This window comes from Meriones unguiculatus, chromosome 3, assembly GCF_030254825.1.
Source record: "Meriones unguiculatus strain TT.TT164.6M chromosome 3, Bangor_MerUng_6.1, whole genome shotgun sequence".
NCBI lineage: Eukaryota > Metazoa > Chordata > Mammalia > Rodentia > Muridae > Meriones > Meriones unguiculatus.
In genome coordinates, this window is record NC_083351.1 from 30,069,877 (window position 1) to 30,094,561 (window position 24,685).

General features: G+C 45.1%; 1 protein-coding gene across 8 annotated transcripts in view; it reads left to right on the forward strand.

Annotated features, from left to right (window-relative positions):
- The window catches only part of Ccdc30 (coiled-coil domain containing 30), an 81,319-nt gene that overhangs the window by 20,848 nt on the left and 35,786 nt on the right, over positions 1-24,685 (forward strand). The window contains exons 1-4 of one of the 8 annotated variants that reach the window (XM_060379699.1): positions 586-772; positions 7,975-8,109; positions 12,250-12,413; positions 17,982-18,198. The exons of 1 other annotated variant lie outside the window; for it this stretch is intronic. In XM_060379699.1, coding sequence (XP_060235682.1) covers positions 12,319-12,413; positions 17,982-18,198 — 312 coding nt within the window. In that variant the 5' untranslated portion in view covers positions 586-772; positions 7,975-8,109; positions 12,250-12,318. Of the gene's footprint in view, positions 1-585; positions 773-800; positions 1,020-6,053; positions 6,186-7,974; positions 8,110-12,249; positions 12,414-17,981; positions 18,199-24,685 lie in introns of those variants that run through there. 6 more of the 8 variants (XM_060379697.1, XM_060379695.1, XM_060379696.1 and 3 more) reach the window with 6 other exon arrangements.

A 24,685-nucleotide genomic window follows, 5' to 3' on the forward strand; every position in this document is an offset into this window, starting at 1 on the left:
TTAAACAAACCCCCAAATGCTTGATTTTTACCAGTAAAGACTCAGGAGCCAGATACTGGGGTGAAAACCTACCAGCTCAGAGAGGCAGAGAAAGCACCCAGCTAACATTCACCATACTTAGCCAGCATCACAGGAGAAAGCCCCTTCACCTTCTCCACGCTGTCTTAAAAACCCTTCAAATTGAATGTCCCTCCTTTCTACTTCCTGTGCATATCTCTACCCATCCTCTGGACGCCCTCTCACTCTCCCACGTTCACTTCCTGTCATTTGGTTACTTGCTTCACCTCTTGACCTAGGGTTAACTTCATTTAACCCTGTTTACAGAAAGCTCTTGGGTTAAAGGTGTATTCTAGGGCTGAGCCACACCACAACCAAAAACTGATTTTTCCAGTACACAATCTCAGGGTTCACAGTGTGAGAAAATATCCTGCAACAGAGAAACTGTGAGCTATTTGTCAGGGACAGCAGTAGCCACCGTGCTTTAAATGTTTGTCAAGTACCAGGATGTGAGCAAGAGTCTCACAAGCAGCAGCTCATGTGATCCTTGGGCAGACTTCCTCAAAGCAGGCACCAGGGTTCCCACTACATAGTTTTTACAGCTTTAGGGGATCCAACCAAAGCAAGAGTCAGCCAGCAGTTGATACAGGCTTATCCAGCCCAGAGTTCATGTTCCACACAGTACCAACCCTGGTGGAGGCGCAGAGATTTATATAGAGACCAATGGAAGTCATAGCACGCCCAGCGGTGTGCTCAGAAGCCGCTCCACACAGAGGTGAGTGGGCAGGGCCATCTGTGACTGAGAAAGGTGATGACGGAGAGACGGCCTTGGCAGCCTGTGCCCAGGAGGCACGGTTAAGTCCAGAGTGTTAACTGATCCCATCTTCCGGACAGAACCCCCCATAGTGCCACATTCTGAGCCGTTAAACTGTTTCTCAAAGTCCTTAGCAGCTGGCCCTTGTGAAGGAGGCGACCTGTAACAAGACCATTGGCTTTCCTCTTCGTTTGCTGCTGACTGACAGGTGAGGTGAGCTCCGTCAGCCACCGAGAGCTCTGTGGTCCTGACCTTCCCCATGCCCATTTCTAGCTTCAAACTTTGGTCACTGTTCTCATGAAGTATGTGAATTGCCTAGACACATAACTGTATTCAGTGCGCCATAAGTTTTGGTAAATTTTTTACACACATATTTATAAAATCATTCAAACGCTTTCAAATATATTATTTTTCAAATATAAAACAAGCTATGTGAATCAGTTCTTTATAGATTAAGGATAAATTATAAATTTTTTTTTCAGTTTTCAAATATACTATTTGAAAAAGCTGTCTTACGCATGTTTAAAATCTATCTTAAAAATAGCCATTTGGGATGGCACATACACCTTTGATCCTGGCATTTGGGAATCAGAAGCAAGTAGATCTCTGAGTTCAAAGGCAGCTTGGTCTGCATGGTGAGATCAGACAGCCAAAGATACATAGTAAGACTCTATCTCAAATTAAAGTTAAAATACATGACTTTTTTTTTTGCTTATAATTTTTAAGTGACTTTTTAAAGATTTATTTATTATATTCATAGTGTTCTGCTTACATGTATGCCTGAATGCCAGAAGAGGGCACCAGATCTCATTATAGATGGTTGAACTGAGCCACCATGTGGTTGCTGGGAATTGAACTCGGGACCCTTGGAAAAGCAGTCAGTGCTCTTATCCTCTGAGCCATCTCCAGCCCACTTACAGTTTATTTTTAAGTTTTGCTTATTTGAGACAGGGCATCTCTGTGTAGCCCTGGTGGACCTGGAACTCATTTTGTAGACCAGGCTGGCCTCCAACTCAGAGCTCTGCCTGCCTCTGGCTCCCGAGTGCTGGGAATGTGCCACCATGCCCAGACATATATTTTTTATCTTAAAATGAAATTTTGAGATTATAACTAATCATTTTCTCCTTTTTCTACCCCTAAAGCCGCCTGTGTACATCCCCTCCACCACGCCTTCCTTCAAATTCGTGGCCTCTTTCTAAATGGTTGTTACAGGAACACACACACACGTGTGTGTGTGTGTGTGTGTGTGTGTATACATGTGCATATATTTGTATATATAAATTCTATATGTATATATACATTACATATGTATATATAGAGGGGGAGGAGGGAGGGAGAGAGAGATTCAGAGAGAGAGATTCCTGACTATATAAGTATATACCTGCTCAGTCTGTAGAGTGTCACTGGTAAGTGTGTGTTCTCAGGACTGCCCACTTGTGATGGGATAACCAACTGGTGGCTCTTTCTGAGGAAGCCTGTTTCTTGCTCTCAGCATTCCTTAGTTGCCTGTACTACTAGTGTTGTTCTTGTTCAGGATGGCATTCTTATGGTAAGAAAATACAAGAAAAAATGTACAGTGTCCTTAGTTTTAAGAGTTGAGGTGTCTCAGCCAGGTGTGGTGGCACACGCCCATAATCCCAGCACTCAGAGAGGCAGAGGCAGGGGGATCTCTGAGTTGGAGGCCAGCCTGGTCTACAAATCAAGTCCAGAACAGCTGAGGCTACACAGAGAAACCTTGTCTCAAAAAACCAGAAACCAAAATAAAATAAAATAAAGTTGAGGCGTCTCTCCTGCTTTATTAAAGCAGCAGGTGCCGTGCAAGTGGGGCTAAGGAACTCTTGCCTTGAGTGTTGGATGCATCAGAGTGTCTTGTGTGGACACACAAAAGTATTCACTAGGGCAGATGTTGATAATGACGAGGGAAAAGATGCTTTGGGGAAAAAATATATTCTTTCTCCTATCCTCAGGCTATGCCGTAAGTTGACACAACTGATGAGTTAGAAAGGAGGAATTCTAACCCTCTACCCTTGAGTCTCTGCATCCATCCTCCTTTCTAACTCATCAGTTTGAGAATGCTTCTCCTGTCTTCTGCACCTTGAACATGGGGACTGTAAATAGTATCCTGGTTAATGTAACAGGATGTTCTAGCTTCTTCCAATGTTCTTTCCCTTTGTCTCACTGCCAAACAAGCACAAGCCCAAACCCGTAACAAGTCAGCCCATAATTAAAAGGAACTGCAAAAAAAGAACAGTTGGTCTAACCCCCCAAAAAAGGCAAAACTTGTTGGGAGACATTTCTTGGGGTTTGCCTCAGAAAAAGATACCTAAGGAATGTAGCTTGGGACCAAAGAGACAGTTCAGTGGTGTTTATTCCTTGTAGATGATCTGGGTTCGATTCCCAGCACTCACACAACTCACAACCAGCTGTAATGTGGGTTCCAGGCGATCCTGTGCCCTCTTCTGGCCACATTGCATTCATGTTGTGCATGTACATACATAAAGGCAAACACTCACACACATAAAACAAGAATAACATGTAGCCTATTTGGGGGGGCTGGCAAGATGGATCAGTGAGTAAAGGTGCTTGCCATAGTAGTTTGGAGACCTGAATTCAACCTCTGGAACCACATAGAAAGAAGACTCCATAAAAGTTGTACTCTGAAGCTGAGTGCAGTGGCGCACACCTGTAATCCCAGCACTTGGGGAGGCAGAGGCAGGCAGATCTCTATGAGTTCGAGGCCAGCCTGGTCTACAAAGCAAGTCCAGGACAGCCAAGGCTATACAGAGAAACCCTGTCTCAAAAAACCAAAACAAACAAAAAACAAACCCCAACAAAATAGTTATCCTCTGACCTCCACTTGTGTACCATTGTACAAGAGTGCCCACACATACTTGTGCGCACACACACACACAGTAATCATTTTTAAATTAATGTAAATAAGTATAGCTTATTTTAAAGATATTTTAGTAACACGTGTAATTTATTTGGACTGAGATTTCCATCTTAGAGCCCGAGTTATCAGTAACACAGGAAGACTGAAGAGACACCAGTATGAAAGACCAAGAGGCAATTAACGTACAAGATTTTAATGAGGTAAGGAACGAAAGTAACAGATGCCACTCTGCTTTGAGACAAGTTTCGTGGAGCAAGGCTGGCTACAGACTCCCTGTGCAGCCAAGGCTACCCTTGAGCAGTCCTCTGCTTCCACCTCCCACATCCAGCTTAGAGAGATCATTCTTCAGTTACATTTCCTACTACATGTGAGGCAAACCACACAAGAATGCCCAAGACACAGAAAACAGGCAAAGGGAGAGAGCACAGATCTGGAAATGGTCCTTCTCCAGTTCATTGTGATGAGCGTACAGAAAGCCTCCATGGAGAAGTCAGTGAGAGCCGGGTGGGGTGGCGCACCCCTGTAACCCCAGCACTCGGGAAGGCAGGAGCAGGAGGATCTCTGTGAGTTCGAGACTAGCCTGGGCTACAAAGCAACTTCAGGACAGCCAAGGCTACACAGAGAAACCCTGTCTTGAAAAAAGAAGCGCAGTGAGGCTTGTGAAGGCTATAGAGATGATTAAGCTTATTGATTCATTTAGCAGTGTGAGACTTTAGAACAATATGGCACGTTGTCTCTGAGCAAAGTGTCTATATATGTCCAGGTACCACCATCCCTGATTTTCACCTGGGGAAACTGAGGCTAAGAATAACACAATGACCAGCTCTTACACCATTGGTGACAAAACAGAGACAGCATGGCTCTGCCCTACCAGGTGTGTTTGCCCTTGATAGACTGTTCTTCCCATGGAACATTTCAAGGGCATTCTTTTATTTATTTTTTTAAGATTTATTTATTATGCATGCAGTGTTCTGCCTGCACATATGCCTGCACACCAGGAGAGAGCACCAGATCTTATTACAGATGGTTGTGAGCCACCATGTGGTTGCTGGGAATTGAACTCAGAACCTTTGGAAGAGCAAACAGTGCCCTTCACCTCTCTGAGCCATCTCTTCAGTCCTCTTTTGTTTTTGTTTTTGTTTTGTTGTTTTTTGAGACAGGGTTTCTCTGTATAACAGCTCTGGCTGCCCTGGAACTTGTTCTGTAGATCAGGTTGGCCTCGAACTCACAGAGATCCACCTGTCTCTGACTCCCAAGTACTGGGATCAAAGACGTGTGCCACCACCACCCAGGTTTCAAGGGTATTCTTGCTCTGTGCTCACTAAGGCACATTCTTATTTTAGGCAGATTCCCTAGTAGGTTTTATACACAGCAAAGAGTGTGCACTGATGTGGCTGTATAGAGTAGATTTTGAGGTGAGCACTTGTAAGCGAGATGTGGACTTGAAAGTCATCAATGTTGGTCAAACTCAGTATGACTTTGGGAAATGACATAGCGTCTGAGACATCCTGTGGGTGGGAAATGTGGCGATAGTTAACATTCCTGTCCCACAGTACTCCTTCGAAAACAGTGTGAGATAATTCATGTGCAGACTTTCACCACAGTGTCTGATGCACGATAGACCCCCAATAAATGGCAGCCATACCATCATCACCCCCAGTGGTCCTCAGCATTTCATTTGCGAAGATTCCGTCAACCTGCCTAATGCCTACACCCTTTAATATAGTTCCTCAAGTTGTGGTGAGCCCCAACTATAAAATTACTTTTGTTGCTACTTCCTAACTGCAATTTTGATACTGTTATAAATTGTAGTGTAAACATCTGATCTGTAGGATGGTCTTGGGCGACCCCCGTGAAAGGTCATTTAACCACCAAAGGGGTCGACCCACAGGTTGAGAACCACCATCTTGCTGCCAAACCTGAGAACCTGAGTTCAGCTCCTGGGACCCACATGGTGGGAGAAGAAAACTAATTCCTACTAACTGCCCTCTGACCTCTACATTGTGATATGTGTGTTCTCCATCCCACTAAATAAATAATAACATTTAAATATATCTAGTGTGTTATGAGCATTTATAAAATGATGCCTGCCACAGTGGCGGTGCTGTAGGCAGGACAAGGCTCACGACGGGTAGCAGTTATATCCACTGGCTTGGAGAGAAAAATGTGGCCTATGAGCTCCTTTTCCTAAGTGTTATATCCCACACATGACTCCATCATTAATATATCATTAAATATCCCACGCGTGAGTTGATCATTAAGTTAAGCCGGAGGTAAATGTTGTTAGATTTTACAAGTAATAATGCTATTTGTATAATAATTCACAAAGTGAATTATGCGAAATGGTTTTTACAGATACTGAAAATGAGCCAAGAAAATATTAAAGTATTGGAGAGTGACTTGTCAGAAGAGAGAGAGAAGAGACAGCAACTGACCTCTGCTTTTATTACTATTCAGAAGTCCTTGAAAGTGGATAGTGAGGTATCACACTCAGGATGCTGTTGTCTTCCTGGTTTTCTACTTTAGGGACTTCGTGTGATGATTTGCTCCTATTTTGAAACAAACTATGGCCTTGGGGAGACAGCTTGGTGGGTGAGAGCCCTTGCTCTGCAACAGTGAGGACCTGAGTTCAAATGCCCAGCATCATGTAACAAGTCACGTGTGACTGAGTGTGACTGAGTGTGCCTGAACCCTCAGCACTGGGGGATGGAGACAGGAGGAGCAAGAGAGCTTGCTGGCCAGCCACCCCAGCAGAAACAGCAAGCTTCCCCTTCAGTGAGAGACCCTGTCTCAAGGAACAGACAGAAAGCCACAGAGGGAGACATCCAGTGCCCTGTTCCACACACCCATACAACACTGATACATGGACCACACAACACAATATAAATGTAACTTAGCCTGGGATACTGTAATTCAGAACCATTGGCTGGGCGGCTTAAACAATGGGACTCTTCTTCCTTACAGTCCTGGAGGCTGGCAAGTCCTGGCCTCTTGACAGAGTATGACCCATGTCCTCTTCTTACAAGGGCTTCATTTATTTAGGCTGGATTAGGGGCTCCGTGCCCCTGGCCACCTTTTCACAGCCAAACCCCACCGTCCCTTTGACTTCAAGGCTCCGGGAGGACATTAAGCAGCCCCTCTCCTAAAGTAAATGTCATGTGACCTGTTGGTTCCTGGGTACGGCAAACTCCTCTCATCATCTGCCCCTCAAACACTGCAGATCTGTGCGACCTGTGTGAAGCGCGAGGAAAAAAATGTATAACTATATATGAACTGGGTAGAAACAGGTAATCTGAGGGTTGGAGGCAGTGCTGTTTCATGAGTCAGTGAGCACACAGTGAGTGCAACAGCAGGATCTGTAGAGAAGAGCAGAGTCTGAAGTCCGACAGACATGGGAACCAGCTGTGCAGTTTTCTGGCTGCATGAGTTTAAGTGCCCTTCCATTTAAGTTCTGGCCAGCCCTAGTTTCAGAAGTGGCTAGGAATGCGGTAGATGGAAGCTATACCACACTGTAATGCAAGTTCTATGCAAAATGCTGTGAGCTACACCTTTTACCTTATTATTATTGTATATACATATGTGTGATTAGGGAGACAATTCATTGCCACAGGAACAGTCTTGAGGCCAGCCAGCCACTCCGTGGAGCTGGTTCTCTCCTTTCGTGTTTACATGGATCCCAGGGATCAAATTCAGGTAACCAGGCTTACGCAGCAAGCTGGTTCGCCTGTTGAGCCATCTTGCCAGCCCTGTATTTTTCAGGCGAGTAAATACTTAATGCAGGAACTGGTGAAGATCTCATGTTCATCCAAGCTTTGCATAAAATAGAAAGGACTGTAGCCACCCAGCCTTTCCTTATGAAAAGTTAAACGCTATGAACCTTGCATTTGTTAGGACCATTTCAGAAATCCTTTTTAGAAATTTTATTCCTTTGCAGGAAAATAGACTTGATTTATCTACAAAATAGCTTCATTTCTTAAAAAAAAAAAAAAAAAAAAAATTTCTTGGGGGCTGGAGAGATGGCTCAGAGCACTGGCTGTTCTTACAAAGGTCCTGAGTTCAATTCCCAGCAACCACATGGTGGCTCGTAATCATCTATGATGAGATCTGGTACCCTCTTCTGACATGCAGGCACACATGTAAGCAGAACACTGTATAAATAATAAATAAATAAATCTTTTAAAAAATTACTTATTTTTAATTTTTTATTAAGTAAAACAGTTTTTAATTTAAATATATTTTGATCTTTAAAACATCTTCATTTCTTAAACAGGAATTCCAAAAATCAAAATCAGAACTCCTGTGCCTTTATAAGGAAATTCAAAATCTTCCAAGGGCTGAGGGCAGAGACCAGTTTTTAATAGCATATAACCTGCTACAAAGAGAGAATTCTGAATTAGAAGACAAGGTGAGATTGAACTATTATTTATTTGAGCGTTCACTATTAACATGTCTTGTGCGTAGGTAAAAGGAAACTTTCAGTAGCAGATTTAGAAATCAAAGTTTCTTTTACTAGCATGTAAGGAAATGACATAGAGCATGGGTTGCTAGTCAGGGCAAACATTCCCTCTTCAACCAAACTGGCCCATAGGTTCCTCCTGTGATCTTGTGACCTTAAATCAGCTTCCTCGTAGCTGCATTTCTAGAGTATGGGTTACAGTGTGGAATGTAGAGAGGGAAAGTTCCAGAACACAGGGAGGTGTGTGTGTGTGTGTGGCGCGGTCTGCAAGGAGCCCTTGCTTGTGGGGCCCTGTTAGTGAGTCATCAGCATGCTGAACAGTCGGTCCCACTCGGCAAAAAGGGAGAAGAGGATGAGCAGGAGGAGGGGAAGGAGTTAACAATGGAGGAGAGGAGAAGGAGGAGGAAAATACCAACAACGCAAAACATTTCTAGTCTGAGATACACTATAAGATCACATGATGCTCTCTAAGCCCTTGACTCGGTCTGCAGCAGTTACTGATCTCTCTGGGAGCTTTCTGAAGAAGTCTCAGTGTGGCGGCTTCAACAGACGCTCTTGGACAGCACAGTTTAAATGACAAGCATCTATTGCTCGAAGCTCTGCAGGTTGGAAGTCCAAGGCGAAGGTGCCAATAAACCCCATGTTAGGTGAAAGCCACTTTCTCATTTGCAGATGGCAGTCTTCTCATGGTTGTTTCTCCCCCCGCCATCCCACACCTTCTCTTGAATCTTTGTGTGTATGCACATATGTGTGTGCCCATGAATGTTTGTGTATGTTAATGTGGACATGTTTGTGCCACAGCATGTGTGAGGGTCAACCTTAGGTGGCCTTCCTGATGGGCTTGAGTTAGGGTTTATTATGTTTTGGTACTGCCTATGCTAGGCCAGCTGGTCGGCAAGCTTTTTTTTTTTTTTTTTATGTCCCTGCCTCTGCCTCCCATCCCATGGCAGGAGTAATGGGATTCCACACACACACACACCCTCCGCTGCCTTCCACCCCATCCCCCCTATCGCATCTGGCTTTACATGGGTTCTGGGGACCAAAACTCTGGACCTATGCTTTCAATTCAAATGCTTTACCCAATGAGCCATCTGCCCAGCCCATGGAGTTCCTAAAGTGTGCCTGAGAGCTCCACCCTTGTGACCCAGCTGCTGCCTAAGGTCCCCTCCTAAGACTTGCCTTATTGAGGGTGAGGGCTTCATTTCCAGTTTAGGGATCCTGAAAGAATTACAGCCTGTTTCTTTGGAAGAGTGTCCCTCAGTTTGGGTTTTCCCTGCTGTGTCCCCACTGTACGATGCAGGTTGCTTGTTCTGGGCAGGAGTCCTGTAGAAATGACGTCTCTCCTTCATGTTTTATTGGGAGACTTGAGCTATGTTGTCATTGTTGTGTTAATCTTGGTTTGGCAGCTAATCTCGTTCCCTTTGCGATGATAACCCATCTCATGGATGGTTTCTCTGGGACACTGCATTCCTGTCCGTCACTATTGTTCATGGAGTGGTTTTGTTTTGAGCCTTTGTGTCTTGACCAATCCCCAAGCCTCTCTTCAGAACATGCGACCCTCTAGACTCAAAGGCACACCTGTTCAGCAGACTATGGGCTCTTCCTTATGGATTTGCCAAAGCTTCTTGTTTCCCAGACCTTTTGTTTGCGTCACTTCTAGGCTCACGTCACAGAAATTTGTAGCGGGAACAGGTGTGAGATCTGGTAAGCCAGCTCATTCAATTTACACAAAGAGCCCAGGGGCCCGGGGTGATTGAAGTACCGCCAAATTACGTGGCGCTTCTCAGCCTGTGCCATTTCCGTCCTAAGGTCTCACAGGGTGGGGCCCGAAGCTTAGTTCTTCCGTGTTTAAACATGGCTGGTGATCAGACTGAACTGTTCTCGCTAAAACCAAATGGGTGCTCATCCTTTCTCACACCGTCCTCGACCTAAAAGGGCCGATGGGCATCACTTTCTTCACTATAAATAGCAAAGCTTTGGGGCTGGAGATGTGGCTCGGAGGTTAAGAGCACCTATTGCTCCTGCAGAGGACCCCACTTCACTCCCAGCACCCACACAGAGCAGCTCACAGCTGCATGTAACTCCAGCTCCAGGGGATCTGACTCCCTTTTCTGGACTCCCCAGGCAGCTGCGAGCAATGCGCAGGCATGCACACATACACCCGTAATTTTAAAAAAATATAAAAATATTAAAAAAACAAAACAAAACAAAAAAAAAAACAGAGGAAAGCTTCTGCCTGCTTGGGAGACATCCCAACTTTGCTACCTTTGGGCCCAGAAGACCTGGAAAATGCTTGGTGTTTGTGTTACTATTGCTTTGAATTTGCTAGAGCATTCAATCCAAGTTCTACAGTCTGCTATTCTTTAAAAACCGGAATTTATTGTCACCATGTAATGTTTGCATTTTCAGAACAACTGTAAAAACTGGAAATTAAGTAGCATTTTGGAATTTTTTTCCTCCTTGCAAAAATAATGCAAGCACATTAAGAAAACTGTCTTTCAAGACCCTTCCCTCCGCCTGTCCACCTGTTCCTCCAGCTCCTCGTTTTGTCACCTCCCCCCTCTTCACAGCGACTGAGTCAGCTCTAATGCCAGTGTCTTTTACCACACGCTCCCCATGACTCAGATACACCAGACATAGCCTCCCATCTTCCATGGCCGGTTCAAGGCCCACCTTCACTGGAGAACAACCACCCTTGGGAGAGAGATACGGATATATAGATATAGTCTTTACTGCATTCTGTAGTTTTCCTTGAGAGGAAAAGAAGTCTTAGGAGACTAAAAAAATCTCTTAAAGTAAGTTGAAATCAAGCTTTGGATTAATTCCACGGCCCTCAGACTCAAGCACAGTTATTGCAGGAGCTTTGCCTTTTCAGACAGGCAGCTCTCCGTGCTAATTCAGTACCTCGATGGAGACCAAATTCTATTCCTAGAACTTTCATTTCCCACCCAGCCTCTCTACTCCTGAAAGGAGGTGCACTTTGATTTCATAAAACATAGAAACAAGTAACCTTTGAGAATGGGAAATCTGCAAAATCTTTTAAAAGCAAGCAGACAAAAGCGAGTGTTTTGCCAAATCCCTCAATGCAGTATCCCTCAAAGAACCTGCGTGCACCAGATTCCTGGGGCACTTACACCGACCCATTTCCAGCCAAACACTGGGCAGGAGCCTCACAAGAGGCTTTTAGGTAAACTGTGTGACAGGCTGACATTTGGGGGCCACCACAGTCGCCAGTTGTCTTAGTTAGAGCTTTATTGCTGCGAGCAGACACCGTGAACACATCCACTCTTACAAAGGAAAGCATTTAATCGGGGCAGGCTTGCAGCCTCGGAAAATTAGGCCACTATCATCATGGCGGGAAGCACGGCAGCATGCAGACAGACTTGGAGGAGCCGAGAGCTCTACATCTTGATCTGCAGGTGGAAGGAAGAGACAGTGAGCCACTCGAGGCGGGCTTCCGCTTCTGCGACCTCAAAGCCCACCCCCAGTGACACACTTTCTCCAACGAGGCCCCACCTAATAGTGCCACTCCCTATGGGACTATGGGGGCCATTTTTATTCAAGCCTGTACGAGTTCAAGTGTTTTCAAATAAATAGGGTCAGAGTGGAAGAAAGTTCCCTTCTGTAATGTACTCATTCTAATATTTCCTCAAGGCGATTATTACTGCTTTTATGAATCAATGAAGCTCAGTCAAGACTTGAGGACAAAGGTGTGTGGTAATCATATAAAATCCCAGAGATCACTGGAGTTCTGTTGCTGTTTGTTTCTTTGTTTCTGTGTAAAGGTAGAGCCTGATTATAAACAGCAGTCTGAGATGTCATCGCCAAGGACCAAACTAGCTGTGTGTTTGATTGACTGATTTGTTGGTTAAATCATGGGGTTCCATACCTTTATGTCTACCTTAAACATGGATTAAGTTATATGACACCTGCAGAGTATTTAACTAGATTGCCTAAGACTTCCTATAGGGTACCGGTTTAGATAGCTTTAGGCAGTAGTTAAGCATTTGGTGGAGTCAATATACTTTTTTCACAGCTGTATGTAAGAGTCTGCAAAATAGACCTTTGCTTTTTCACTTAACTTTACAGGTCTTGAAGTTTTCACAAGAACTGGAACAGTTAAAGCATTGTTCTGTAGGGGACAAAACTGCTAGTTTAATGACAAGTGAAAACCTCTGTGAAGATCTGGTGTCTAAAGCGCCACCTTTGGAAGTAGAGATTCTGAGCCCGAGCGGAGAGAGGCAGGCACTCTGGTAAATTGAGAAAATCCTGAACACAGTGATTGAGGAGGGGGGTTTTATTTGCTTTGGTTATCCTAAGGATCTGACATTTGTTTTCAAGAGATGTAATCGGAAAAAAAAAATTAATTGTAAACATTTCCTAGAGTTTGTCTTTTTTAAAGAAAAAAACAAAACAGTTGTATGTTGAGTACATCAGAAGACGATGGATGGACTGGGCAGTGACATGGCACAGCCTGCAGGGCACGCGGGCATGCCTCTTTCTGACATAGCATTAACACTGCATTTTGAAACTTTCCCTCTTGCTTCTGAAACTTATCATATGCTTTGTGTTGAAATGTAGGAAGTGTGTAAAAATGGATTATGATAACCCATAAATCTCCCCAGGGAGAGGCTCTCTCCCCCACCTCTCTTCTGTGCACACACACATGCAGGTACATTGTTTTTATGTAATCTAGGCTGTACTCTGTGGAGTTTCTGTTTTGCTGATCATAGTTAACATTTATCTGATAATTGAGTTTTCAGAACCCTTCCCTTTTACTTATCTAATCTTGCTCCCTAGCTCTGTGCTTACACCTTTTAACCAAAATCATCCTTCACAGAACTTTGGGGGGCTTTGGACAAATGATCTGCTCTAATCCAGTACAAAAAATAATAGCCAAAAAAACCCCCCGCAAAAAAAACTGACTTATGTGGACAAAAGCCTAAAGGTCATTGAGGAAGGAAACAGGTGATGCCCACACTCCTTAGGCACCATCCTCTATAGGACACCCTCATCCATGAACTGGGGAAACTGAGACCTGGCATCACCAAGCTTATTTCTGCATAAATGTTCTAAGATGAATACCTTTTTTTTTGCCAGTTTTTGAGACCACCGAATTTTTTAAATTTTCCTTTAACTTTAGAGTAAGCCCTGAGTCCAAGATTCACAGCCAAGAAACTGAGCTTGCGGTGGGAAGGGCATCTTGTAGGGACGGGCAGTGTCTCTGACAGAAGCTGGATGGCCAAGTTTAAGTTGGCTGGGGGGATCAAGAAAGCCTAACTCTAGAGCACGCTGGGGACAGCGTGGCAGGTTTCTAGGGAAGTTGTCCCATTATCTCGCCAGTTGGAGAAGGAAGGTGACAGGCAGGCCTGTTAATCCATCATGAGCCACGGGTGAAGAGACGCTGGCCTGGAGCAAGAGGCGGTTGGCATGTAGAAATCTGAAAACTCTTCACAGAGAGAGCTGACAGTGTAGATCAGAGCTGCTGAGCCCACTGGACCGGTGCGGGTCACCGGCGGGGAGGCTTGCCGCAGTAGGGAGTCTGAGGCCTTTGTTCACCCGTGGCAGGAGCTCTGCCAGGAGAGGGACCCCGGGCTTCTCTCTAGAGCTCCTCACCACTCTCATTTTCATGGCTTGGTCCAAACTCCTTACTGACGAGGCGATGAGAACTCTATGTACCTGTGGAACGTGTCCATCTCTCCCAATCTCTAACGGCTCCACTTCAGTCAGAAATAGAACACAACTGCATCCAGCATTAACCATTTGCCCACTGTGCAGGTGTCCCGTGCAGAGGCAGTCTTCGTGGTCTGATGGGAGAAGATAGCTCAGCAAGGCAGTGCTGGCCTAATAGTCTATCAAGGGGCAAACGGGGTGTGGGGAGGCTTGTGGGGAGACCAACAGAGAGAGATGGCGTGAGGGGGAGACAGAACGTTATGTTCAAGGGATATATGGTTTGTGTGAGGTAGTTTAGAAGAACTCTAGGGAAAGGGAACAATGCGAATAGGATACAGACAGGATCTCTAAGACGCGCAGGTACGTAGGATGCTTGTATCAGGGAGGCATTTGCTTGGTTGCTATTGGGGTTAATCATGGGGCCTCACATGTGCTAAAGAAACATCCAACACTGAGCCATGTCCACAACCCTAGTTAGGAATTTAATCAATAAAACACTCCTATAGAGGGCTGGAGAAATGGCCCAGTGGTTAAGAACACTGCTCTCTTCCGAGGGCCCAGGTTCAGTTCCCAGCATGCACGTGGTAGCTCACCACTGTCTGTAACTCGTATTCCAGTAATGCAACACTCTCATACAAACATGACATGCAGGCAAAACGCCAATGTACACAGAATGAAAATAAATTATTTTTAAAAACTATAAAGCTTAGCAGCCTAGGCAAAACAGTAGGTTCATGCTACTCCACCTGCTATGTGTAAAACATACTTTGTTTAAAAAGTCAACAGGACTTAGGGATCAATGACAATAATCAGGCTAAAGAAGATATAGTAAGCAGTAGACTTAATATGGGGAGAGGCTTCAGAATAATGTAAGAAATGGCTGGAGAGATGGCTCAGGCCATGAGGCTCAGCCAGGTAAGCATGAAGACCTAAGTTCAGATCTCAGCACCCACGGAAGAGCCAGGTACAGTGATGTTCACCTGTCCCGCTACTGGTTTAGCCCGTGGAGATGAAGGGTCTCCATAGCTCACAGGCCAGCCCGTCTGCTCAAATTGATGAGCTCTAGGTCCAGTGAGAGACACAGCATCCCCCAACTCAAGAAATAAGGTGAGGACCAGTGAGATGGTTCAAGGGGTAAGATACTCGCCAGCAAACCTGAGTTTGATCACTGAGACCTGGGCGGCAGAAGACAGAACTGATTTTAACCGGTCCTCTATATCACACAGGCACAGTGACACACACAAATTTAAACGTAGCACAATTTTAAATGAATGAAATAACTTGAATTCCAGCTTGACTGTTTCATTTGCTGACTTGGGGAAGTCATGTCTATTGCTATGAAAGAAAAAAAAAATCCTCGAGGCTGAGTTTCTTAAGAGTTTTATTTAGTGCATAGCTCTGGGGATTCCACAGCGTGGCTCTCGCCTCTGCCGAGCACCTTCCGGCAGACGGAATTGCGGTAGAAGGAATACAGAAGGGATTCCATGGCAAGCTAGGAAGCTAGGAAGGGAGGAGGGAACAGTCATGTTCTTTTTTTCTTTGTTTTTCTGTGTGTGAGCATGTGTGTGTATGTTTGCATATGTGCATATGTGCACTCCTGTGCCTGCAAGTCAAGGCCCAAGGTGGATGTCTAGAGTTGTCCACAGCTGCTCTTCCACCTTGTTGGTTGAAGGTTATCTTAACCAAACTAGTCTCACTGGCTGGACCTCTCAGGGAATCCCCTTGGGAGAAGCAGGAAGACCACGTCCAAACCAGAACTGTGTGTCTCCGTTAGCTGCCATTTTAAATAAAATTATGATGGGCAGCATATCACACAGTTTTTTTCTTATGAATTATTTTATTCCAATACATTCACGGAGACTGGGGTTAGAGCTCAATGGTGTTGCACCTGCCTAACGTGCATGAGACGCTAGATCCATTCCATAGGACCACAGAACAGTATCTTCACCGTTGGGTTTTCAGAATCTGAACATTTTTAGATGTTTTAGGGCTTTCTTTTTTAAATTATTTTTATGTGTATGGGTTTGTTGAATGAATTGTTCTGTATATATTAATACAGGAAATTATTAGGGCAATAGGTTTTTTTAACCAGCGAGTCTTGCAATGATTGACACAGAGATAATAATGATTTATTATTAAGCTGTAGGTGCTGTGCTGAGCAGATTCTGAGCTATTCTACTCCTGCTACCCTTAAAACCCATATAAAAGCCAATCACTTGCCAATCTGATGACTCCCAGGTGGCTTCTGCTCCATCTCTCTGTCCTCATGGCCACCTGCTCATGCTCCATTCTCCCGCTTTTTCTCCTCCTGCTACCTTCTGTTCCCATCCTTGTGGTCCCCCAAGCCAGTAACCTAAACTCTGCCTGCCCAGTCACAGGCTTCAGCATCTTTATTAGCCAATCAGGGATAATTGGGGAACATTCCTTATGTCACATGGATACAGGAGATGGTTCAACACACATAACAATGCCCGTGGCAAGGCAGTAACCAGATCTCAGGGCACTGAAATCAGCATCTGGAAACACAGGACACAAGACCCTCCCCCAACATGGGTGTTTTGCCTGCAAGTATGTCTGGTACTTATGGAGGCCAGATGAGGTCATCAGACTTCCTGGAAAGGGAGTTCCAGGTTAGGAGCCGGTTAGGAGCTGCCAGCTAGGAATTGAACCAGGGTCCCCTGGAAAAGCAACCAGTGTTCTTAACCACTGAGTAATCTCTCCAAGCTCAGAATCTAAACATTTTTATGGCTCCTGACTTGTGTTGCGAACTGCCTTCTTGAATTTGTGTAATAACCATGATTGCGAAACATGCAGCACTAGGCTCCAAGGTGCCCCAGACAAACTTCAGATTAAGGGAATTAGAATCATAAGTGGGACTGGGATGTAGCTTAGTGGCAGAACGCATGACCTAGCATGCAGAAAGACCTGGGTTCGATCCCAGCACTGTCTGGAAAAAAAAAAAAAAAGACAGCAGAAACAAAATGCAGCAAAACCACCCAGCATGTATGTGAGGACTCATCTGTATGTTCTCCGACGGCTGAAGGTTATACTCCTCCTGTTTCTGTGGCCTAAATTCTCCAGGATTCCCCCTCTTTCTCTGGCTCTCCAGCCCCTACTACTTGCTCTTTATAAGCCTTTGGCTGCTGTCTAAAATGAGGACCCCCCCCGCTTCCCTGTGTTCTGAGACAAGATTTCTGCCCCGGCTCTCCTGTGTCAGGATCCTCCAATCTCCATTCCTTATCCACACCCACCCAGCCTAGCTCCTGTGTCTGCCCCAGTCACAAGTGCAGATGTCACCCTGTTCTCCCTCCCCTGCCACATCTGACAGATTATGAAGTCTCTCCGGACCCAGTCTTGGTTCCCGCCCCTGATATCTCTTATGTGGGTGGAGACAGTAGCTTCTCATCCAGTTTCTCTGGCATATTTTTAAAATTAAACAAACAAACAAAATCATTTACTTACCCGGGAGTAGAAGGTGGAAGCATGCCACAGCACCCTTGTAAAGGTCGGAGGACAAAGTAAAGGGCCTGATTCTCTCCACCCAAGGATTGAACTTGCATCACCAGGCTTAGCAGTGAGCATGTTCACCCAGTGAGCCATCTTGCTGGCCCCTGCAGCTTCTTTTTCTTAAACCATCCCGGGATACTTTGTTTTCCCGTGCTCTTACCTTTACCAAAATCTACCAACATCCACATCTGCGTGTGGGCAAACACATATACACATTTACTCTTGTCCTTCTCCAGCTCATGTCAATGACTAACCAAGCCGTAGATTACTGCTCAGCCTAATTCCTGTCTAGATGTTCTTATTTCTGTTATAAACTTCTTATGGCCCACCATAGCCCCAGTGCCTGTTGAAATACCTATGGCTTTTGGGTGCCCTTCGAAATCTGCACAATGGTCCAGAGAAGAGTAAAATTTCATTTACAGTTGTTGGCCTATAAATAAAAATATATGAGGGGTCATCTCCCCAACTGTGAGTGGAAAAAAAAATATAGTCATTGCTATAAAATGCACAAGAACATCTCTGCCATACAATTAAAGTTTGGGGGGGAAAAACCTCCTAGTGTGTAGGACTTTCTTCTTCACTATTCCTCCACAAGAATATTTTGTTTGATAGATTTTTGTTGTTGTTGTATTTTTACCAAGTTCTGAATTAGGAGAAAGTAAACAGGAAGAAATGCCAGAGGAGTCAGTGGAGGTGACTACTTTCCTAAGAGAGAGGCAGGAGTCACAGCAGAAGCAAGACTGGAGAGGCCATGAACAGTTGCTGGCCATGGAGCCCAAGGAAGTTGGGAGGCTTGGAGAAGAGATGAGCCCCCTGTCTCAGAGCTGTGGGGATAGTTCAGATGACAGTAGCATCCAGGTAGGTGCCGCACGCGCCCTGGGTCCTGTCCTTCCGACTAGCCCCAGAAATGAGCCTCATCTTTGCCACCTTCATTCCTCACGCCTCTTTCTCACACAGCGTTCCACGCCTTCCTCTGAGTCTTGAGCCTGGAAGTCCCCACTGAGCCGTAAGCTCAAGGCAGGCTCAGAAGGAAAGCATCTGCTTCTGGTGGGTGGGGGTGAAGGGAAGGCAGAGTGCGGGACACCCTTCCTATTCTATGGAGCTTGGTGAACCAAGTGTTCATTTTTTTAGAGAAAATGGCCTCAGAAAGGTTGTTCTCAACACGGCCCTGCAGATCTGCCTGCCAGAGAATCAAAGGGAGCCACCAGCCCCACTTTGGCTCTCAATCTTACAGGACTCCATTATTCAGAGGAAAATTGTTCTGAAGGCACCTAGAAATTATTTTGAGATCCTCAAGAGACCATTGTGTTTGCAAGCAAACAACCTTCAAAGGACTGATAAAATGCCAGGTGCTATCCTGCCACTCCAGAGTTTGAGAGGTAGGGGCAGGAGGATGATAGTTCAGGGTCGCATAATGTTACGTAATGACTTTGAGGCTAGCCTGGGCTCCAAGTGACTCTTGAAAAAAAAAAAAAAAAGAAAGAAAGGTTGATAATATGTACTTGAGAAGTAGGTCAACAGCAAACATTACAGAAAAGGAAGGCTGGAGAGCTGACTCGGCAGTTGAATGTGAGTTCTGCGCCTGCACAGAGCCTGAGCCCACACTGGGGAGTCACAGCTGCTCGTAACTCAAGCTCAAAGGGCATTTAACACCTCTGGCCTCTGAGAGTACCTAAAGTCACAAGCTCAGAGAGACACAGAGAAATGGAATTAAACCTTTAATTTTATTATTTATCAATTTATTCATTTTGAGGCAGTCTCTCACTGTGTAACCCCGGCTGGTCTGGGGCTCTCTAGAGGCCAGGCTGAATCACAGAGATCTGCATGACCCTCCAGAGCGCGTGCATTTAAGGCATGGGACAGCACGACTGGCCAAAAATGTGTTTGTTTATTTTTTTCTTTAATGTAAGCCAAGGGATGGAGATGCAAGCAAGTCCTTGCATGGGGAGGGAGGAGAAGGAGGAAAGCAAAATATACATTGGGAAATAAAATTTTAAATTTGAAGAAGCCATAGAAATCAAAGAAAATATAACCAGGCTCATGACTGCAGACCAGCGGTTCTCAAGCTATGGCTCGCAACCATCAAAAACACATATTTCCGATGGTCTTAGGAACCCCCAGCCATAAATGTATTTTCTTTGCTACTTCATAACAGTAATTTTGCTACTGAGCAGTGTCTCGATTCCTAAAACCATTGGTAAGATGTGTTTTCCTGTGGTCACAGCCCACAGATTGAGAATGGCCGGTTTGGAGTCACAGGAGGCTGAAGAGAGAGGACCACACAGGAGTTCAAAGGCAGCCTATGCTGCAAAATGAGACCTTGTCAGTTCTCTCTCTCTCTCTCTCTCTCTCTCTCTCTCTCTCTCTCTCTCTTTGTCTCTGTCTCTCTCTCTCACTCACAGGAGAGTCAGATGGGTTTTGTTTGTTTGTTTGTTTGTTTGTTTTGGCTCAGAAACCCAAACAGGAGCTTGACATCAAATGCTGACCCCATCCCTCCCTTTCTGGGACACTGGGCCAGAGCAGCAGCCTTGAGAAGATGTGAAATGGGAAACACAAAGATTACAAAGCCTTTGTTGTTGTTGTTGATGATGATAATGATGATGTTTGGGGTTTTGGTGGGGGTGGTTTGTTTGGTTTGGGGGGGTCAGGGTGTTGCTTTGTAGCCAGGCCGACCTGAAATTCAGTATGTAGTCCAGGCTGGCCTCTAATTCAGTCTTCCTGCCTCCCTCCTGAGTGATGGGATTACAAGTATGTGCCACGGTGCTCAGCTAAGATAATAAAATGTTGCCTACGTGTAACTTTATGTCTGAAAAGCAATTCCTGGCTAATTCGTTAGTTTAATTTATCTTTCTCCTTTGTTTGAAGGGCTTGTTAGTCAACACTAGTACCAAAGCACAAAACTGGGAGGGAAAAGTGGAGGGGTGATGGGCGAAGAATGGGAGGCCGGGAATGGGGGCTGATTGATCAAAACCCGTTATGGGAATATATGAAACTCTCAAGCAACAAAAACAAGAACTCCCCCACAACAATGACACAGAGCAAGTTTGAAACTACGAGCTATGCAAAAATTCTAAGGAAGTTTGGAGTGTAGCCCCTTTGTGGAGGGGAAGATAGTTTGGCATCTCACACAGCCTCTTGGGGCGTCAGCAAATTCTAGTGTAGTTCAGTAAGACTTTTTTCCCTAATGGCAGTGAGTTGCTGAAGGATGTTGACGTTCTTACTCATTCAACCAAGATGAATTACACTAGAAGCAATCGATAAGTTCAATGGAGCTAATGGCCAGATTTGGGTCCAGTGTGGGTGGTTCATGGTCCAGCGGACTTGCTCTTTCCACCTGTCAATGCTAAAGTTCCTCAAAGCTCAAGATAAAGACCTAGCAGTGTGGGGTGACGGCGCTGAGTGCTGAAGCTTATCCCAAGCCGAGTAGTTCTGTATCGGGGTGGAGAGTGTAGGACCTACTTACATTGCCCAAGCAAACCATAGCGACCATGGTAAACTGTCACCAGCTGCCTGCATCATGGAGTTCCGTATGACTGCGTGTGTGAGTGTGTGTGTGTGTGTGTGTGTGTGTGTGTGTGTGTGTGTGTGGACTAGCTAAGCTCAGTGTTTGACGATGCTCTAGAGAGCTGTGCCACCTCTATAAGCAAGACAGGGACCTAAAGCCCACTTCACTGCAGCTGTAAAACAGACGCCAGCTTACGCACTGCCCCCCCCCCTTGTCTGGGAAGTTGGCGGCGCTGAATCCGTGGGATGTGCTGATATCCCTGCTGCCAGCCGGGCAAGGCTGCCAACCCACTTTTGGTCTGAGATCTCCCTCTTTGTTTTCCAAGGTTGTTCTCTCATGTCTTTCCCAGAGAGATATATGGCTCACGAATGCATGCACACACGTGCTCGCTCACACACACACACACACACACACACACACACACACACACGGCTTACGCCATGGCTCTGGTATTAGTTGGATTTGGAGACATGACAATTGCTTGGTCTTGATTATTCTATGTCAAAGACACATGATCTGTGTCAATTAGCAATCAGACAATCAATATCCCAGTGTGAAAAGAGATCTTCCTCTGGGAGTAGTTTGACCAAGAGGGAGCTCTGATTGGAATTTCCTACTTCTACCTGTGGTCTGTGGCCTATCTTTGTTACCTGTGTGTGTCACTATTGTCAGTTTGTTCCTGTGCCTGTGCCTAAAAGGGGGCTTTTCTCTATATTCATTGAGTAGCAGAGAAAATATGGAATGGGGAAGGAATGGAAAATACATTTTTAAAGAGCTGTTTACGCACACACACATGCAAACACACAAGTATGGAAGAGTTTATAACTTAAAATAAACCTGTGCATTTAGCTTAGATTGTAAAAACTTACTGCACGGGAAGCCCAAGGCATAGTGAGGTTGGGCATATTGCTCTCTTAAAGGCGGGTTAAACTTCAGCTGAGTGTGTAGGACTCAGGAGGCTGAGGACACAGTCTGAAATTACCTCCAGGCATGTTATTAACTCGGCTGCAAGAGTCCAGTCCTGAAAGTCAGAGATGTCAGAAAATGTAACACGACACAGTCTGACCTGGGTACTCCGTCAGCTGGAATTCTCTGGATGGCTCTGGGCTAGGCCAAGATGTCAGTGAAAGCTAGGCCACTCCCACTTACATCACTACCAGTTTCCCTTATTGCCCCCCCCCCCCCCCCGCCCCGGACACCACTGATCTGCTCTCTGTCACTGTGCGTATGTCTACTCTGGGTCTCCCTGATATATATAGAATCACATACTAGATGACCCTTTTTGACTGACATGTTCCACATTATATGTTTTCAGAGTTTATTCAAAATGGTCTGTATCAGTGATTCATCATTCTTTTTCAGGCTGATTTTTTTTTTATGGTCACGCCCCATTTTACATCAGTTGTTGACTGTTTGACTATGATGAATAGAGATGCTATGAAAATTTTCATTCCATGCTTTGTTTAGGGTTTGCGTTTTGCTTATTGTTGTTTTGTCTGCTGTTATTTTGAGTCAGGGTCTCTATGAAGCCCAAGCTGGCTGGTACCCAACTCCAGAGCCTTCTACCTCGTCTCCCCAGTGCCAGGATTTCATGCCTACACCACCATCCCAAGCCCTCACACATTTCTACTTCTGCTACGTTAACATCCACGAATAAAATTACTGAGCCATACAAATAACATACACTGTCTCAGGGCCTCCTCTCCATCTTTGCCAAAGCTATTACTGTCTTGCTTTTTAAAATATAGTCATTTTGGTGCCTATAGTATTTTAATTGTGGCTTCGATTTTTTTATCTTCCTAATGCGTGATGACATGGTGTATTTTTAAAATGTTTTCATCAGTCTCATTGTCATCAGCGAAATGTCTAGTCAGCTCCTTTCCTTAGTTTTGGTTGGATTACATTTGTATTGCCTCACTGAGTTGTAAAAATTCATCATATATTCTGTATATCTCTTACTAGATATTTGATGCCAAATATTATAGCCCCTTAACGAACTGCCTCTTCGTTTCCCTGGCACTATCCACTTACGTGAGTTTCAGGACCTGACCTCTAGTCATTATCTTGCTTACATAGCAAAAGTGCTTTAACCCCGCTGTCTCCCCCAGACACCACCTCCATTTACCATTGTTTGTTTGCTTGTTTGGAGACAGAGTTTCTCCACACAGCCCTGTCTGTCCCGGAACTCACTCTGAATGGCCATGAACTCAGAGATCTGCCTGCCTCTGCCTCCCAGTGCTGGGAGTAAACTCGTACAAAACCACACCCACCTCCATTTACAATTTTTGTTTGTTTTGTTTTCGAGACAGGGTTTCTCTGTGTAGCCTTGGCTGCCCTGGATCTTGCTCTGTAGACCAGGCTGCCCTCCAACTCGCAGAGATCTGCCTGCCTCCGCCTCCCGAGCGCTGGGATCAAAGGTGCGCAGCACCACGCCTGGCTTTTATTATTTTCCATTTAGAATTTTTAATGTTTGTCTCATGGTCTCATCTAACTTAGCATGAGAAGGCTCTCATGTCCTCATGTTTCTTCTGAGACTCTTTATAATTCTGGGTTTATAATAAAATCTTGGATCCATTTTCAAACACTGTAAATGTTAAAAGGAAGGTTCCTCCTTCATTTTTTATTGGAACATAGTCATACATGTAAGATTTATTGAAAGGAAGCCATTCTTTCTCTGTCATAAAGGAAAGAAAAGGATAGATGAAAAACTCGTGGGGGATGTCAATTATTTGTACTTGAACTTTCTGTTTCCCAAATCAGCTGTTAGACACAATTTCATTTTTTTTCCTACATGTCATGTTTCTCTGCATGTATGTATACCAATCACACACAGTGCCTGAAGAGGCCAGGAGAGGGGGTCAGATCCCCTGGGATTGGAAAGTGGGGATTAGGAGTTGAACCCAGGTCCTCTTAACCCATTGAGCCATCTCTCCAGCCTCATGATTTAATCTCTTGGCCATGGCAGGGAAGCGAGAGCAGTTTGGACATGTGCTTTTTCTGTCATGTTCTGGACAGTGATGACCTTTCTCTGTGTGTGTGTGTGTGTGTGTGTGTGTGTCTGTCTGTCTGTCTGTCTCTCTCTCTCTCTCTCTCTCTCTCTGTGCATGTGTACATTAAAGGGTCAAAGAATTAGGAAGGTTGAGAACCACCAACCTGGAACTTGCTCCTCGGCTGGTTCGACAATTGCTTCCCTTTACTAACAACCCACAGAAAGCGAACAGTTCTCCCTCTGACTGTCCAAGGAAGAATTGTGAGCTGGCTTCCCAGGGCCCTCCTCTGAGCATACTTAAAGTGTTAACTGTGGGGCTGAAGAGGTGGCTCAGCGATTAAGACCATTGGCTGTTCTTCCTGAGGACCCAGGTGTGACCCCAGCACCCACGTGGCAGCTCACAACTGTCTGTCACTCCAGTCCCAGGGGCTCTGACACTCCTCTGGCCTGCACAGGCTCCAGGCACGCAAGCAGCACGCAGCCACATGTGCAGGCAAATATCCATAAACATAAAACAAAATAATTTTAAACTAATTGTTTGTTAAAACTATAAAACAGTGTGGGTTCCTGTCTGTTTTAGTTATTAAGGGGTTTTGTAGTTCTGAGACTCAAAGATCTCCTGTTCTGTTTGCCTTTCGTTGTCATGAGAAATTAAGAAGGTTAATTGTCCACGAACAGCTGCTTTTGGTCCCATAAAGTGCTGGCCTTCTCACTCGAGCGTAGAACCTTTTGAATAATGGGAGCATCGCCGAGCAGCCATAGGTGTAGACGCATCGTTTGTTCTCAGCGAATGCGCTAATTCCCAAAGCCTTTGTGCATGAGCACTCAGGTCCCCACGCCTGTGCTGCCTG